The 17328-nt window shown below is 40.3% G+C and overlaps 1 protein-coding gene across 2 annotated transcripts in view; it reads left to right on the forward strand.

Moving 5' to 3' along the window:
• Positions 1-17328, forward strand: part of HEXO1 (beta-hexosaminidase 1) — a 68152-nt gene that overhangs the window by 27313 nt on the left and 23511 nt on the right. Inside the window, exons 9-10 of one of the 2 annotated variants that reach the window (XM_088971979.1) lie at positions 6826-6926; positions 9320-9379. In XM_088971979.1, coding sequence (XP_088828105.1) covers positions 6826-6926; positions 9320-9379 — 161 coding nt within the window. The remainder of the gene's footprint in view (positions 1-6825; positions 6927-9319; positions 9380-17328) is intronic. The other variant, XM_088971980.1, reaches the window with a different exon arrangement.

Below are 17328 nucleotides of genomic sequence, written 5' to 3' on the forward strand. Positions count from 1 at the left end.
AACTCTCCACCCTCTTATTAACCCAATCTGCTTTAGAAATTAGTCCCCCTAACACTTCTGCTACCAATGTAAACAAGAAAGGGGATAAGGGGTCACCTTGTCTAATCCCCCTCAAAGCTAAGAAATAGTCCACCACTGTCCCATTCACCAAAATGGAATAATGGCAATCCTTAATGCCACCCATCACCCATTTACACCAGATATCTCCAAACCAAAGTTAATCATCACCTCCAGTAAAAAGGACCAATCAACCAAGTCATACGCCTTTTCCATATCTAATTTACAGACCACGCCTCTTCTTTTCAATCTCTTATAGTCCTCTAAACTCTCATTTGCTACCAGTATCTGATTTGTTATTTGCCTCCCCTTCACAAACGCTCCTTGATTTCTAGCTATGATAGTTGGAAACACCTTTCTGATTCTAAGGGACAGCACCTTAGTGATGATCTTGTAAAGGCTATTTACTAGACTGATCGGCCTATAATCCTTTGGAGTATTTGCATCACTTTTCTTGGGAACTAAAGCAAGGAAGGTGGAGTTTATCCCAGGGTTGATTACTCCTTTGGTATGGAATTCGTCAAATACCAACATTAAGTCCTCCTTTAGTATCTCCCAGCAGTCCTGGTAAAACGCCATCGTAAAACCATTTGGGCTCGGAGCCTTTGATCTATCCATTAAGAAAACCACCTCTTTTATTTCTTCCAACTCAAACTTCTTTTCCAGCCACTCCCTATCTTCTCTCTTCAGTGTTGGCCAATCCAATCCTTCTAGCCACACCCTTTTATTCGGGGGCCTTCTAAATATATGCCTAAAATGATTTGCAAATGCTTCTGCAGTTTCTCTGACTTGTGACAGATTCCCCTTCAATCTCCAAACTTGTAATGGAATTTCTTCTCCTTCTGCCACTTGCCAAGGCATGAAAGAACCTAGTGCTCCGGCCCCCCTCTTTTAGCCACTTGCATCTCAACTTTTGTCTCCAGCTTATTTCCTCCTGAAGACTATAATCCTCTAACTGTTTATGCAATCTCCATCTTTGTTCCTTATCCTCTACAATTAGGCTGCCACCCCCTTCTTTGCTGTCTAGATCTTCGATTTCTGAGATCACACTCTGCTTTCTTTCCTCAAATCTCCCGAACTCTAATAGATTCCATTCCTTGATTCTTCCTTCCAGGTATTGGAGCTTTTTATGAAACCACATTCCACACCACACCACTGCAGGATTACTTTCAGACCACCACTCTTCTACTTTCTTAATGAACCTCGGGTGCTTTAACTACATGTTTTCAAATCTAAATGGAACAAGACCTGCATTTCTCACCTCCTTGCAAAGTACAATAGGCCAATGATTGGAGGTCACCCTCGGAAGTGCTTTAGAGTTCAGATTCCCCCAATGTTCCTCCAGATCATTTAAAAATAGGAATCTGTCCAACTTAGAGCAAATTGGGTTGGCTTGGAGATTGGACCATGTATAACACCTTTGTGATAATGGGATTTCCTTCAGTTCAAAGGCCTCAATGAATTGGTTAAATCTCCTCATACTTGTGGTAGTTCTTTGTCTAGGGCTGTTTGTTTCTTTCACAAATATGATTACATTGAAATCACCTCCTAAGCACCATGGCCCATCCCACAGACCCCTTATGTCAGCAAGCTCTTCCCATAGTAACCTCCTTTCTCTGTAATCATTTGACCCATACACATTGGTTATCACCCATTCAAATCCATCTTTCACTTGCCTAAGTTTGATAGAAACTGAAAATTGTCCTATCAGTTCCTCTAGCCCTTCAACTGCCTTCTTCTTCCACATTGTCACAACACCCCCTGCTGAGCTCCATGAAGGTAAAACCGCCCAACTTATCCCCCTACCTCGCCACACACTCCTAACCCATTTAATGTCAAACTCTACTCTTTTAGTTTCCTGCAGGAGAACTATATCTGGGTCTATTTTCTGGATTGCCTCCTTTATTATTGCTCTCTTCCTTGCACTACCCAGTCCCCTCACATTCCAGCTAATAATCCTCATTTCTTTATTATCCATCCCTTACACCTATTACCCTTATTTTCTTCCTTTCCTCCTTTCCCCCTAGCTCCAGTGCTCCTGTCTCCCACCCCATCCTTCACCAGCCTTTCCACCTCACTCATTTTTCTCCTTTTAGTCTTTGCTTCTTAGGAATCTTTCAGATCATTTGGATCTTTCAGTTTACACCCCAGCTTCTGTACAAAAGCTGCCACGGATTCCTCACTTCCCAGCTCTCTGTTGTCAATCTTTCTATTTCTCTCCTCCTGGCCTACATCCCTACCTCTACCCTCTTCCTCCTGACTTCTTTCTATCTGAAATTTAGCTATCCTTCCTCTAGGGAATTATTCTCCTCCATTTCATTTGTCAGATTCTCAATATTTCCCAGAATTCTGCTTATATTATTTGCTTCCACCTCTTCTTCTACCTCCCTCCCCCAGTCTTCTCTAATGCTGCTCCCACTATTTGCCCCTCCCCCTGCTACATGGGCTACAGCATCTGAACTGGGATTGGAATCTGGCACTCAAGACACAGAGCACTCATTAGTAACGAAAATTGAATGGACACATTTACCTGGGTTTACCTGGGAGTGAAAAGGGGAGCTGGATTTTGGAGCAGTCAGGTCCTGATTAAGTGTATGAGTGTCGCCTAACCCCTTGGTTCGGGTCTGAGATGGTATCCTTCCTGTCTCCCTTGTTATACATTGGTCCCTCTCTGTACCCACCTGTTTGTTCCTAACTGCTTTGTTCCTGCTTTGCTTCAGGAGAGTCTCGGACACTTCCTTACACACCTCCTGTCCATTAGCAAGGTTTGGTTATGGAACTTCTAAGTTCCAAGTCATCATTTTCGCCCCCATCAATGATGATGTGCTCTGCTAATCTGTTAGTCACCTGATGTAGTGGTTGCTCTGAATCAGATCCATCTGCTGCAACTTTTGAGAACAAGACGCCAAGATTTAATGTTGTCGCAATCTCAGCCTCTAACTCTTTGTCTGTCTCAACACTACCTATGCTGGACTATTCATCGGAATCCTCTTCCATCTCTGTGTCGTCCATCTGACATTTTACTCAGCCCACATCGATTTCCTCCTTCTCCTCAACGCCGTTCCATACATACCTGGGGTTTGGATGGTCCTGTACGGAGCGACTTCCTCCAGAAGGCCCAAGCACTGGTCTGGGAACCCAGTGTAGAGATTCGCCGATTTTCTCTTAAAGCCTGTTCGCAGCTGATACACCATCAACAGTTCTTTTCGAGGAAGAAGAAGATAGACGCTTTTTAGCGTCTATAATCCTCTTAGTTACGTCATGGGCCACGTGCTTACTTAAACAAGCACGTGGCCCCAGGTTCGAACTCATGGTTGACCCGCCGACTCCTCTTACCGGTTCGGAAAACCCGGACCGCAACAAACCCTTAGTTGGTCCAACCCCCTTCTTGACCACTTCAGCAAAAGAAGCGCGGGCCCCTATCCTTCGAGTGACTTAAAAAGTTTTTAAAATATTTTCCTTAATTAGCTTGCGTGTCTCTTGGTTTCCCACCTGCGCCTTTCCAGTTTCCTCCTTAGACCATGGCTGGTCAACCTCCATTTCCTCCAACCCATGGTTGCCACCTGTGAACCATCCCGCCACGTCACCTTCATCTTCTTCCTTCGTGCTTCGCCCCCAGAGCTCCACCTCCTTCTCTGAAACCAGCCAGATCTTATACCAGACTTCATCAGCCAACATTTCGACTACCCTTGGGACCAATTCTGGTTCCACCCCCTTAACCCTAACCTCCACAGCTCGAAAATTTTCCGTATTAATTTCCTCCACCACCTCACCCAACATCTTTACTATATTGTCCAGGTTTGATTCGTTCCAGAGGTGAAATGGGAGTCCAACCATTTTTAGTGTGAAGCTCCCTCTGGGAGGCACCAACTCATTACACAGAGGTTTCCAGTTTTGTATGTATACCAACCCATCTTCCCATCCAAAAGCTGTGAAACCTCTGTTTTTTCGGTCTTCGATTTCTAAGACTGCCTTCCGGTTTGAAAATGGCTTCAAGGCTACCTTCGCATCTCGCTTCCGATTGTTCACCACAGCATTCAACACCTTCCTCCAATCCTGTACGTCCTTGCTGGTTGTAATCACCATCCTCTTCTCCCACTCACCCTTCTCAGCCTCAAACCAGACTTTCAGACCCTTGCTTGAGAGTGCTATTGCCTTTCCGCAGCTGAAGGAGTCCTGTTTCAGTGCCTGGCTCGAGGTCTTACGGATACTCTCATCTTTGCTCTGTTCTTGTTCGTGTTTCATTTGCAGATGGTTATCGACCGTAGCCAGGAACTTCTGTAACTCAGCCGCAAAATTTATCCAACCTCGTATATTCTTCCCTTCCGGTAAGCAGACCATTTGTTTCCGGTCCCCAAAATACTCGGTGATGGTAATGAACCATCCTTTCCTGTTGCATCTTAGTTCCACTACAAATTTCTTCCTTTCCAATTCCAATATATTTCTCCACCTTACATTTTTGACGGATTGGAGTACTCCATCGATGAAACCTTTCAGCCAGAGGACTGCTTCCTCCAGTAGAATTATCGTGGTCCTCCTACCTTCTCTTACCTTTAAGAGATTTCTACCTCTTGCCTTTCCGCTTTCCAGGAGAAGTTTCTTCGCTTCAATGTCTAGTACTGACTCCCGCCTATTCACCACCTGAAACTCTGTGTCGCTTCCTCTTCCCATCCTAAAAGTTCCCTTTTTTAGAAGTTTTTGGCCAAATGGAATTCTTCAGATAAGCAGCTCAAATGCCTCAACTAGGCTAAGAAAAGCAGTACCTTGCATTTTTCCTCACTTTCCAATCAAAGAGTACTGAAGAAGACCAATCAAATGCAAATGGAGTTCTAGCCTTCCAGGTTTAGTATGCATCCATAACATTAAGCTTTTGGAAATAGGTCTCTGTGACACTATCCCACACTTCTTTTGCAGTTTCCATCCACAGGTAATGTTGACTAATGTGTGGTTGCATAGAATTCACTAACCAACCCACTACTATGTAGTTTTCTTGCATCCACCTTTCATAAGTAGGATCATCATCCTCTAGTTTCTTCTTGCTCTCGGTAATATAAACCCATTTTCCTCTACTACACACATGTACCTTAATAGATTGAGACCAAGCTAAATAATTGGTCCCATCTAGCTTCATAGTAGTCACATCCCCAAAAAGATTCTCCACTGACTCCCATGTCCAAACTTGAAATTTGTGGAATATTTGGTCTCTCCTCTAGTTTTCTCCATTGAGTAAACGGATGCAAACGAAAATCACATTAAGGCCTTACTAGGCTAGATTTACAGTTCTAAACAAAAAACAACCTCTCAACCCCCCAAAATTAGGGTTTCACAGGGTCCTACAGGATGGGGAGAAAGAGAGAAACTTCAACTGCCCCTTCCAGAGGTTCTAGAATTCAATCCAACCAAAACCACCCCTAATAGAAATCAAAAGCCTTACCTCTGATCCCCAAGCGCCTGGTTCAAACTGTCTCTACGACCTGTAACATGGTTTCTCCAGTTATCTAGGGTTTTTGGGAAAAATCTTCAAGAACCTGCCTCGGGCTTCAACTAAAGATGAAAAACCTCCACAAAACTCTCCAAAAACCTTCATAATTGAGCTTCATAAGTAGCTGATTGATCAACCGATCAGTTCTCTATACACACTATGTATGGGCAAAGAAAGGAGAAAAAAGTCGAAAGTGAGAACCTGCTCTGGTATCAAGTATAAAATTACACATAGAGTAATTCAGATAATGCAAGAAAAGAAGAAAGGAGAGAGAGAAAGAAGAAGAAAAGAAGTTTCAGCAATAGGTTGTGAAAAAAGAAAAAGAAGGGAAGAGAGAAATGAAGAATTCTGACCACTCTCTCTAGCCCCCTTTCATCACTTTTATTAATAATTCTAAATCTGAGTACAATTACTTGGATGCCCTTAATGGGGCGGCCAGCACTAAAGAAATAATTAAAGAAAATAAAAGAAGGCCCATAAGGCCCATAACTAAGAAATGTAACTTTTAAATACTGCTTAAAAGAAATAAAGAACACTAGGGCTCATTCGGCCCATGGAGCTTCCATTCTGGTTTGAAAGTTAATTATCACATTGCAGTTATTTACTATTTAGGTTGACTTCTCTCTTGTTATTTCTGTTTGACAGTTTTATGCTCTTTCTTTTGGTGAAGCGTGGTTTTAGTGGCTCTATTTTGGGGGGCTATGGATTGTTATAGATGCCTAAATGTTGGCCTATCATTCTCTGAAAAATCAAAGGACGGAAACCTGCCAAATGCTTTATTTTTTTTCATCCTTTTTTACTTCTTTTTGCCAATGCTATTTGGCAAATAATGTCAATTTTTACCATTGTGTGCTGTGCTTTTCTGTCTCTAAGTTCCTAACCTGAAGGTTTCTTAGTTTCTACCAAGGGGAGAGTTATTTATTTATTTATTTATTTTTTTTTGAGGGGGGAAGTATTACCATAGAACCAGGTTTCGATTACTATATGACATTTTCCTCCTATTTTTTCTCCCTCTCAATGACTGCTGATGGTTAGAAAAACACTGCAGATTTCTTGTTGGTTGCTGTTGTTTCTAGTAATTTTTCTTTTGGGTTAATTCATCTCAAATACTATCAGTTATGGACCTTACTAGAACAGGGGAAACATGGGAAATGTTGTTTTAGACTTGATCTTCTAGATTGTTGTCCTTGAATCCATGCAGTTATAGTTCCTAAATTTTTATTTAAGTTTTTCCCATCCTTCTAGATATGATTTACAGATGCCTAGTTTTCTTTTTACCAATGCAGGGGTATTGGATATCCTGATCTTTGGCCTTCATCCACCTGTAGGGAGCCACTCGATGTCGCAAACAATTTTACCTTTGATGTGATTTCTGGCATCTTGACAGGTTGAGATTCTTTATGACCTTACTGGTTTTGGTTCCTGTTTTTTCTGCATTTGTGTAATTCTTTTGATTGAAGTAGAAAGGTTTGGACAACCTGTTTTGATATAAAAACTGTAAAAGAAAGAAGAAAAGAATGAGGAGAAAAGGTTTCAGCTAAGAAAGAGAGAGATGAGAGATATAAGAGAATGGGAGAAGCTCAGAATTAGGTCTGCCCGCCCTTTTCATTAGATTATATACTCGTAAACAAAAGAGAATACAAAGACAAGTATGCCCTTAGTAAGTTGGCTACTTGTGAGAACTTAAAAACACTCTTAAAACATAAACTAATGGGCCTAAGGCCCAATAACTCTCTAACTATGCTATGTAAACAAAAAACATGTTATATCAGCCAAAACTCAACAATTGACAACAAAATTTTATCCCAACTGCTTATATAGTAGTTTTGTTGAGTCAAATTAATTGTTTTAAAATTTCTTAACTTGGTTCAGATAGGTTAGCTGATCAGATAACAATCTTGCTGGCTGGCCTGTAGGCAAAGAGGGGAGTTAAAGAGGGTGGGATTTTATATGAGTTTCGTGTAGGACTGCAAGCGCACTGAATCCAATTTGAATATTTGAGTTCGATTCAATAAAAGTTTTGGGATATCGGAATTTGGTTTGAATCCATCAGATTTTGAAACTCCTATATTTGAATTCAATCTGATTAAATAGTTGGATTTCCAATTAGAGTTAGATTCAATTTGATTTTCTCATTATTCTTGTTCTTCCCCACACAAGAAATTGCAGAATAATGGATAAAGCATAAAAGGGAAAAAGAAGAAATAAAAGAAAGTTTCTTTTATTATCTTGCTGTTTATAGTCAAGATTGTAGGTGACATAACAAAGATTAGAGGCTGGAATCTTAGAATCAATGACTGTAAGTAACGTTTCTATCAAAAAAAAAAAAAAAAAAGACTGTAAGTAACATAACAAAGAGTAGCAGCTGGCCAGCCATTCCAAGTTCTCAATAATACCAAAGTTTCTCTCTTATAGGCTTGCAATCCTGCCAATAATCCAGATAATCAAGTCCCAATGGGTAAAACCTTTAAAGATTTTGCTAAAAAACTAGACCACTAAAAAACCAAAAGTTAAAAATTGAAAAACCAACAAAACTCTTCAGATTTCAACTAGCAGTGGTGCCAGATGCATTAGCAATGGATTATGAAAAAAAATCATTCAGTTTTCTAATCCTCTCAATATTAGTGAAGGCCAAAAAGAAAGTGGAAAGAAGGTTGCTTGTATTGAAAGAAGAAAAGACTAGGATTTGGAAGAAAAAAGCATTTAGTTTTATCTTGGTAGAGAACACCTGTAGAAGGTTTAGAAGAAAAACCCCTTTTTCAATTCTTCTTATTAAGACTAGGGTTTGGAAGAAGACACCCTTTTTGTCTTCCAGTTATTGAATAGACTATTTTCTTTTTTTTTTAGTGCCAGTTTGGTAGGGCTTTCGGGATGTGGTTTCTGGTGTTTCAAGCTGGGCCCCACACAGGAACGCCAGAAGCTGTGTTTGGTAAAAATCCAAAAATCCAATATGGGCTTTCCTAACACCCAAACCATTGCTCAAATATGAAGCTACTCTGAGTAACTTCTCCAGAACACTGGTGCTCAACCATTGCAGCTCAATTGACACAATACACCCCAAACACAGAAGCCCTCCCAAACAGGCTCTTAATTTTTGATGGTGTATCATCAAATAAACTAGGTATTTTTCTTCTTGGTCATATGAATAAATTACTCTTTTATACCCAGTCATTGAAAATGGCAAGGTCATTGATTTTTTTTTTTTGTCTTCTGTGTCAACTATTAAGATCTTAATACCCTTGTGTTCAATAAAAATCCTTTCAAAAAGTTTCTACTATTTAAATTTTATGAAGGGTATAGTTGCCCACGTGTGTGTGTGTGTGTGTGTGTTATTTTATATTTAATCCAATAGAATTAGATGATATTGGATCCAACCATGATCTATCCAAATTTGATTCGTTTCTTATAATCAAATATTTGTATCCTTCATAAATAGATCGGATCACAGATTGAGTCAGATCAATATTTGACTTATTTGCAGCTCTAGGTCCACTCTACTTGGTTAGACTGTTGGGTACTGTTTTGGTTCTTTCTTAATAGAAGTATTTTGACCTGCTAATGATAAAAACTTCTTGATTGCTTGCTAAGATGAGGCTCAACCATTTTGTCAAATTTTGTGTTAGTTTAGCCATACATGCACAAATTACCTCCAAAACAGTTATTTTTTAAGTTATATGTCCTTATAGATTGCATGCCAAATCTTCCTCCCCATCTCTTAAAAAAATGAAACAAAAGGGGGCCAATGTTTGTAGTATGTTGATCTAAAATTTGTGTCTACAGATATGAGGCAAATATTTCCTTTTGAGCTCTTTCACTTGGGGGGTGATGAAGTCAATACAGGTTAGTTAGTTTGATTTTTCCTTGTGGTAGATCAAAATGCTTTTACTACTGTTTAAAGTTAAAGTAAAAAGTGACAAGAAAACTGCATGCATTTTTATTTTCAACTTGTAGCCATCAAACTACAATGAGCTCGATTGGGGGGGGGGGCAGTTATCCATTATAGAGAAAATACTGATTTTTGAAGCTAAAGACATAATGTGGAAGCATAACAAAAATAAAGGGCTCTTTAAAAGCAATGGGTGAGGGCAGTTATTTTGGTGGTGGCCTCCTCAGCTACCATACTAGGGTATGCTAGTAAATACTCCTTTGTTCTCCTAATATAATAAATTGATGTTATCTATCAAAATAAATAAATAAATGGCTCTTCTGGATTATCACATCCACCCACTCAGCATGAGGTCCCATTTCTAGATTGCATCATTATATAGGATGTATTTGCCAACATAAGCACATGGTCCTATTTAGAACCTTTTTGTCTTATTTGTAGAATCCTCTTTGTGCCTAGAACACAGATACCTATACATGCTTAGTGCACCCATGATTCATATAGTGCCCAATATGGCCACCGGGTACTGCATGGGCACTTTTACATCATACTTTATGGCATGAACACTCATAAAGAATGATATATTTTAGCAAATCATACAATATAAAATTTGTTGATGATAAGTGTAATTCCAAACCATTTGGGAGCATATTATAGAAAAAGTAGACAGGAAATTGGCTTCTTGGAAGACAAAATATCTCTCTAAAGGTGGGAAGGTCACAGTGTCACACTAATTAAAAGTGTTTTGACATCCTTACCAGTCTATTATATATCCCTATTCCCTCTTCTAGCAAAGACAGCAGCTGTGTTGGAGAAAAAGATGTGAGATTTTTTGTGGAGAGGGTGGAAGGAGGGAGCTAAATGTTGTTTGGTTAACTGGAAAACACTATGCCAGATCCAAAGAAAAAGGGGGCTTAGGGATTAGAAAGTTGAAGGAGGTCAATACCACATTTTTAGGGAGTGGTTGTGGAGTAATGAGCAACCGAATAGTCTCTGGAGAAGATTAATTCTATCGAAGTATGGTTCTAGTAGCAGAGATTGGGAGACAGAAGCTGTAAGATCCCAATATGGTTGTTCAGTGTGGAAGGCGATTCAGAAAAGTCGGCCCCAGTTTATGAAGGGCATAAATATGCAGTTCGCAATGCTCGAAGGGTTCTGTTCTGGAAGGATCATTGGTGTGTTGACAGTCCCCTTAAGGACTTGTATCCTTAGCTGTATGAGATCGCAGTTAACAAGAATGCAACAGTGGCTGAGTGTATGGAAGATCAGTACGGGGGTTGTGTATGGAACCCTCAATTTTGGAGGAAACTGAAGGATAGGGAGGTGAATTCTCTAATTCGCTTGTTACAGTGTTTATATAGCATGAGAACAAATGGCCTAAGGAAAGAAGAAAGGTTGTGGAGTTTTGAAAAATCAGGGGAGTTTTCTGTAAAATCCTTTTACGACAGCTTATCAAGGGAGAACTTTGAATTTCCAAGTGGAAGGATATGAATTATAAGAGGTATAGAAGTGGCTAATGTGGGTTTTAATTTGTGTAGTAGAAGTCTGGAAACTATTAATCACCTGTTGATTCATTGTAATTCCGTGTTCTGGATTTGGGGAAGAATTTTGGATCTGTTTGGAATCAGGATGTGCTTCCAGGCTGATGTGAAGGAATTCATGGGTGCATGGTATCTCTTGACAGTAAATCCGATTGAAGATTACAGCAGAAGAGAAGAGAAGCGAAGAGAAGAGAAGAGAAGGAAGAAAGGAGAAGGATTAGAGACAATGGAACAGTGCTGGCGGCGCCAGCTTCATTGTTATATATAGGGCGGAAAAAATAAGAAGGGAAATGACCCTTGTGCCCCTACTAAGTAAAGTTACAATAACAGATTGAAATAAAAAAGCTTTAATCAGCCAAACAGACCCTAACAAAATAAAAAACAATTTATTTCAACACTCCCTCTCAAGTTGGAGCATATATGTCAATCATGCTCAACTTGTCACACAAATCATTATGCCGCACATGATGAAGACCTTTGATGAAGATGTTTGCAAGTTGTTCTTCTGAGTTAACATATGGGGTGCATACTTCTCCATTTACAAGTTTCGCTCTAATAAAATGCTTGTCCATTTCAATGTGTTTCGTCCTGTCATGGAAGATTGGATTAGTTGCAATGTTGATAGTAGCCTTATTGTCGCAATAGAGTGACATAGGGTTGTTAATTGTAAAACCCAATTCTCCTAACAGATTTCTTATCCACATGATTTCAACAACTCCATGAGACATAGCTTTGTATTCTGCTTCAGCATTAGATCTAGCCACCACACTTTGCTTCTTACTTCTCCATGTGACTAGGTTTCCCCCCACAAAGGCACAATATCCACTGGTAGACTTTCGGTCATCAACTGCCCCTGCCCAATCAGCATCAGTATATACTTCCACCTTTAAATGTCCATGTTTTTGGAACAGCAAACCAGCTCCAAGAAACTTCTTGAGGTATTTGAGGATCCTCTCTACAGCCTCAAGGTGAGTTGTCCTAGGGTTGTGCATGAACTAATTAAGGACACCCACTGCATAAGCAATATCGGGCTTGGTCATAGACAAATACAAGAGTCTCCGTACAAGTTTCTGAAACTTCTTCACATCTTTCAAGAACTCTCCCTGACTGTCTCCTAGTTGATGGTTAGGTTCAATTGGTGAGTCAATTGGTCTCGCCCCTAGTTTGCCTGTATCTTCTAGTAGATCTAGTACATATTTCCGTTGGGAAATCAAGATGCCCTTGTGAGAGCGGGCAACTTCAATTCAAAGGAAATAGGTAAGGGGCCTAAATCTTGTACCTCAAATTGAGTGGCTAAGAACTTTTTTAGTCTATGTATTTCAGCCTCCTAATCTCCTGTGATCACAATGTCATCCACATACGCAATTAGAGCTGCAATTTTCCCTTCACCCTTCTTCACAAATAGTGTGTGATCTGACTGGCATTGTTTGAACCCCATCTGTTGAACTGCTAAGTGGAATTTACTAAATCAGGCCCGAGGTTGGGTCATGTCCACTTTCAGCCCGTATAAAGATTTTTTTAACTTGCACACTTTATGTCCATTGCCTTTGGCACAAAAACCTGGAGGTTGGGTCATGTACACTTCCTCTTCTAAGTCGCCATTCAGGAAAGCATTTTTGATGTCCAATTGGTGAAGTTCCCAGTCAAGATTTGCTGCTAGTGAAAGGAGAATTTCGATAGAGTTCATCTTGGCTACTAGGGCAAAAGTCTCTGCATAGTCCACTCCATATACTTGTGTAAAACCTTTTGCCATCAGTCTGGCCTTGTACCTTTCAACAGTTCCATCAACCTTGTGTTTCACTGTGAACACCCACTTGCACCCCACTGGTTCCTTCCCTTGAGGAAGATCCACCAACTCCCAAGTGCCATTTTTGTGTAATGCATCAATCTCTTCCTTCATTGCATCTTTCCATTCAGGTTTAGATGAAGCTTCTGCAACATTCTTAGGAACGGGGATACTATCAACAGAGGAGAGAAATGCACGATATGAAGATGAAATGTGATCATAGGACACAAAGTGAGAGATAGGATGATTAGTGGTACAAGATCTAACACCCTTTCTCTTAGCTATAGGTACATCAAGATCATTAATAATAGGGGAATCAACATTGAGAGGAGCAGGTATATCAATAGGAGCAAGTGTACCTGGTTGATGGAAATGATCAACCTCCGGTGAAGCCGATGATGTTGGTTGCATAGTGTCAGGTTCCATGGCTCTTGAACTCTGCAGGCTTTTGTGGCGGCGAAGAAAGACACGTAATGGAGGAGGGTCAGGTAGAGGAGGTAGTTGAGTTTGAGCTTGTTCCTCCTCAACCCTACTCTCCCCCTGAGGAGAAACCGAGAAGAAAGGTTGATTCTCAAAGGACATGTCGATTGAGACATAGTACTTACGAGAGGCGGGATCATAGCAACGATACCCCTTTTGAGATAGAGGGTAACAAAGGAAGACACAAGGAATAGCACGAGGATCAAGTTTACCCTGAGTAGGTGACAAGTTATGAACAAAGCAATGACACCAAAAAACACGCATTGGAATGGGGAACAATGGAGCTATAGGAAACAAAAGTTGATGTGGGGCCTTATACTCTAGTAACCGAGATGGCATACGGTTGATGATGTACGAAGCACACAGAACAACATCCATCCAAAAACATTTTGGAACAGTCATATGGATTAACAAGTCACGAGCTACTTCAAGAAGATGACGATTTTTTCTTTCAGCAACACCGTTTTGTTGGGGTGTCCTAGCACAAGAGCTTTGTTGAAGTGGTCCACTCGAAGCAAAGAATTTCGTGAGATCATTATGGAAGTATTCCTTCGCATTGTCCGACTGGAAAATATGGATTTCAGTTTGGAATTGAGTGAACACCATGCGTTGGAAGTCTTTCACAATTTTAGGCACTTCATCTCTAGATTGCATAGGGTAAACCTAGGTGTATCTAGAGTAATCATCGACCAAGGTAATGAAGTACTTATATCCAGCCTCAATAGGTAGAGTAATAGGGCCCCAAACATTAGAATAAACAATATGAAACGGAAATTCAGATATTTTATTTTTCAAAGGAAAAGAGCTTCTACAATGTTTACTCAATTGACATGTCTGACACTACAACTGACTGTGTCATAAATAGGTTTGACTCTCATAGGACGAACTCAAGGACTCTATAGCCACAAGACCAGCTTTATTCACATAGAGACCATCCACCATGCTTCCTCTACCAATCGTCTTCCTCGAGGCCAAATCCTGAAACACACATGAAGACGAATAGAAAGTAACTGAACAGTTCAAGGAGTGAGTAATATTACTAATGGAAAGCAAATTTATAGGTAATTTAGGAACATGTAGTACATTAGAAAGGGTAAGGCCGAGTGGGAGAGATACGGTTCCTTGGCCGGCTATGGTGGAGAAGGAACCATCAGCTAGGTTCACCTTATCTCTTCCATAGAGAAGATTGTATACTTGAAATAAATTTGACTTACTAGTCATGTGGTTTGAGGCTCCGGAGTCAATTACCTAAGGGGAATCAGAGGTATGAAATGACACATGGAAGGCAGTGGTAGTGTTACCTGATGCAAATGCAAAGGAGGTAGAAGGAGTAGGACCAGAATCCATCTGGCGAAGAGTCCTACCATATAACTCCAAATGGTCACAAAAGGAGTTGATGATCTCTTCCTTAGGGTCAGAACTGGGATGCCTTTCCTGAGTTACCATGGGACTAGTCTCTTGAGATGCCATATTACCTGAGTTATGCTTTTTGTAATTCTACTGACTTGGTTTCTTGCCCTGATCAGTTGTTGACTTCTTACCTAAATCCTGTGCCCATTTAGGTTTTCCATTGGAAATCCCAACATGTATCTTTGGTGTGTCTTGTCTTCTGGCAGTGAGTGCACCAAAGTTTACTCTTATCATCTGTTCTCTCTGAGAGTCACCCTTCTTAAAACCACCTTCGACATTAGTATCTGAACTTCCCCGGACAGGTAGGGCAACTGGCTCCCCCTCTGTACAATTCATCACATTTCTTCTGCTCTCTTCTGACTGAACCAAGGCATAAACCTCCTGTACTGATGGCAAGTCTTTACTTCCCAAGATCCGCACCCTGATAGACTCATATGAAGGATTCAGCCCCAAGAGGAAGGCAAATACTCGTTGCTGAGATACAAGTGATTTGTATGCCTTTGCATCTTCATCACACTTCCAGATAACATTCTGATAGCGATCAAGTTCTTTCCATATCGATGTCAGATCTGAGTAGTACATCGAGAGACTCCTTTCCCCCTGCTTGCAAGTGGACGACTCAGCTTGCAGTTGGTATATGTTGGCATAGTGTCTCTGCTCTGAATAGGTGGACTTTGCTTGTTCCCATATTTCACAAGCAATTTCAGCCCACATAAAAATTTTTCTCACTTGTGGCAGCATGGAAACCAAGAGCCATGACATCACCATACTATTTTCTTGGTTCCATCTATCATATTCAGCACTTCCGCTCTTCGGTTCCTTCACTTTCCCATTAATATATCATATTTTTCCCCTAGCAGTGATGTAGAATTTTATTCCCCTAGACCATTCAAGGTAATTCAGACTATCAGAGAGAATAACAGCCATGGGGAAACTCATATCCATTCCCCCACTCACTCCATTTTGACTTCCAGAAATCCCTGAAGTAGCAGAATTCTTAGACGACATGGTCAACACAGATTTTTTTTTTTTTTTTTAATCTAAAACCTCAACTTAGGATCCCTCCTTATATCAGACCAAAAAGCTCCACACACAACAAGTGATCAGTCCACACACACTTCAGTTTTTTGGACTTAATCTATGCACAAGATCAGTACCAATTTCCAGAAAAAACAATATGACAAATCTGATTTTCAGACCTGTATGGAATAACAGCCCCATCCTACTAGTTTTCCAGAAGGTCCACAAGCATTAATCACAAGGGGAGATCCTTACACACAAGACATCAAGCCAACAAGTAGAGAAAAAAGGTCATACATAACCTACAACCACCTTTCACAGGTACAGGATCACACGATCCAAAACAAACAGAGGTAAAAACCTCACAAGGGTCTGCCGACATTCAGTGGTTCAGATCCATTCGTTTTCTTCTTGGTACACGACCAAGGGAAGAAAAAAACAGGAAAAAATAGGGCGATACCAGTTGCAGATCTGATTCGATCAATCCAGATTTACTCCTCCATTCCACCCTGATTCAGCAGTTTTGAGAAGACACTTGATCGCCCAGATTCAATGGCCACGCTCTGATACCATCTTGACAGTAAATCCGATTGAAGATTACAGCAGAAGAGAAGAGAAGAGAAGAAGGAAGAAAGGAGAAGGGTTAGAGGCAATGGAACAGTGCTGGCGGCGCCAGCTCCATTATAATATATAGGGTGAAAAAAATAAGAAGGGAAATGACCCTTGTGCCCCTACTAAGTAAAGTTGCAATAACAGATTAAAATAAAAAAAGCTTTAATCAGCCAAACAGACCCTAACAAAATAAAAAACATTTTTGCTTCAACAATATCAAAGGGATTTAAGCAAGGTGGGTACGGTAGTGTTAGAGAATAAAACCTATTCAAGGACTTCACTTAACAGCTTAAGCTTTTAGGTCGAATGGTTCTTTAAGATGGTATCAGAGCCACTTTGACCAAGTGGTCTAGTGTTCGATTCTCGTCACCCCATTATAATATAATTATTAAGTTTCAGCACAAGGTATGGGCAAGCCTGTGCTGTCCACGCTTCAAGCCTAATGGGCTTTCGTGTGAGGAGGCATGTTAGAGAATAAAACCTATTCAAGGACTTCACTTAACAGTTTAAGCTTTTAGGTCGAATGGTTCTTTAAGAGGTAGCATGGAACATCATCTCATTTGTTGTGTTCTGGGCAGTCTGGAGCAAAAGAAATGACAGAACATTTCAGGAGAGGCAGAGTTCAAAAGAAGAGGTTTTCAAGAAAGTGATGGGCATGGTATTTTCTTGGTTGGCAAACCACTCTTTGTTCAAGAACAGACACAGAAATACTTTTTTTGATCGGGGCTTTCTTTTTGTAAGGAAATAGTAGGATTTTTTTGTTGTATTTGGGCTTACCAAAAATGGTTGATATGGTTGTATCCTTGTACAGAATCTCATTGTACATGGTTTGTCTTTTGTGTTTTTTGGTTTTATGAATGAAATACTTTTGCCTTGCAGTTTCAAAAAAAAATGTTGATGATGGAAATTTAATTAAATTTGGCAAGATATAGGTATTGAGGATTTTTTCAGTTTCTAAATAGTTGGGTTAGTTGGTCAGATGTTAGTAGGGACTTGGGTGGGGACGGTGAAGGATTGCATGTGAGGTCCACTGGCCATACCCTGAGAGCCTGCA

This window comes from Nelumbo lutea, chromosome 2, assembly GCF_056320005.1.
Source record: "Nelumbo lutea isolate HS-2025 chromosome 2, American lotus-T2T, whole genome shotgun sequence".
NCBI lineage: Eukaryota > Viridiplantae > Streptophyta > Magnoliopsida > Proteales > Nelumbonaceae > Nelumbo > Nelumbo lutea.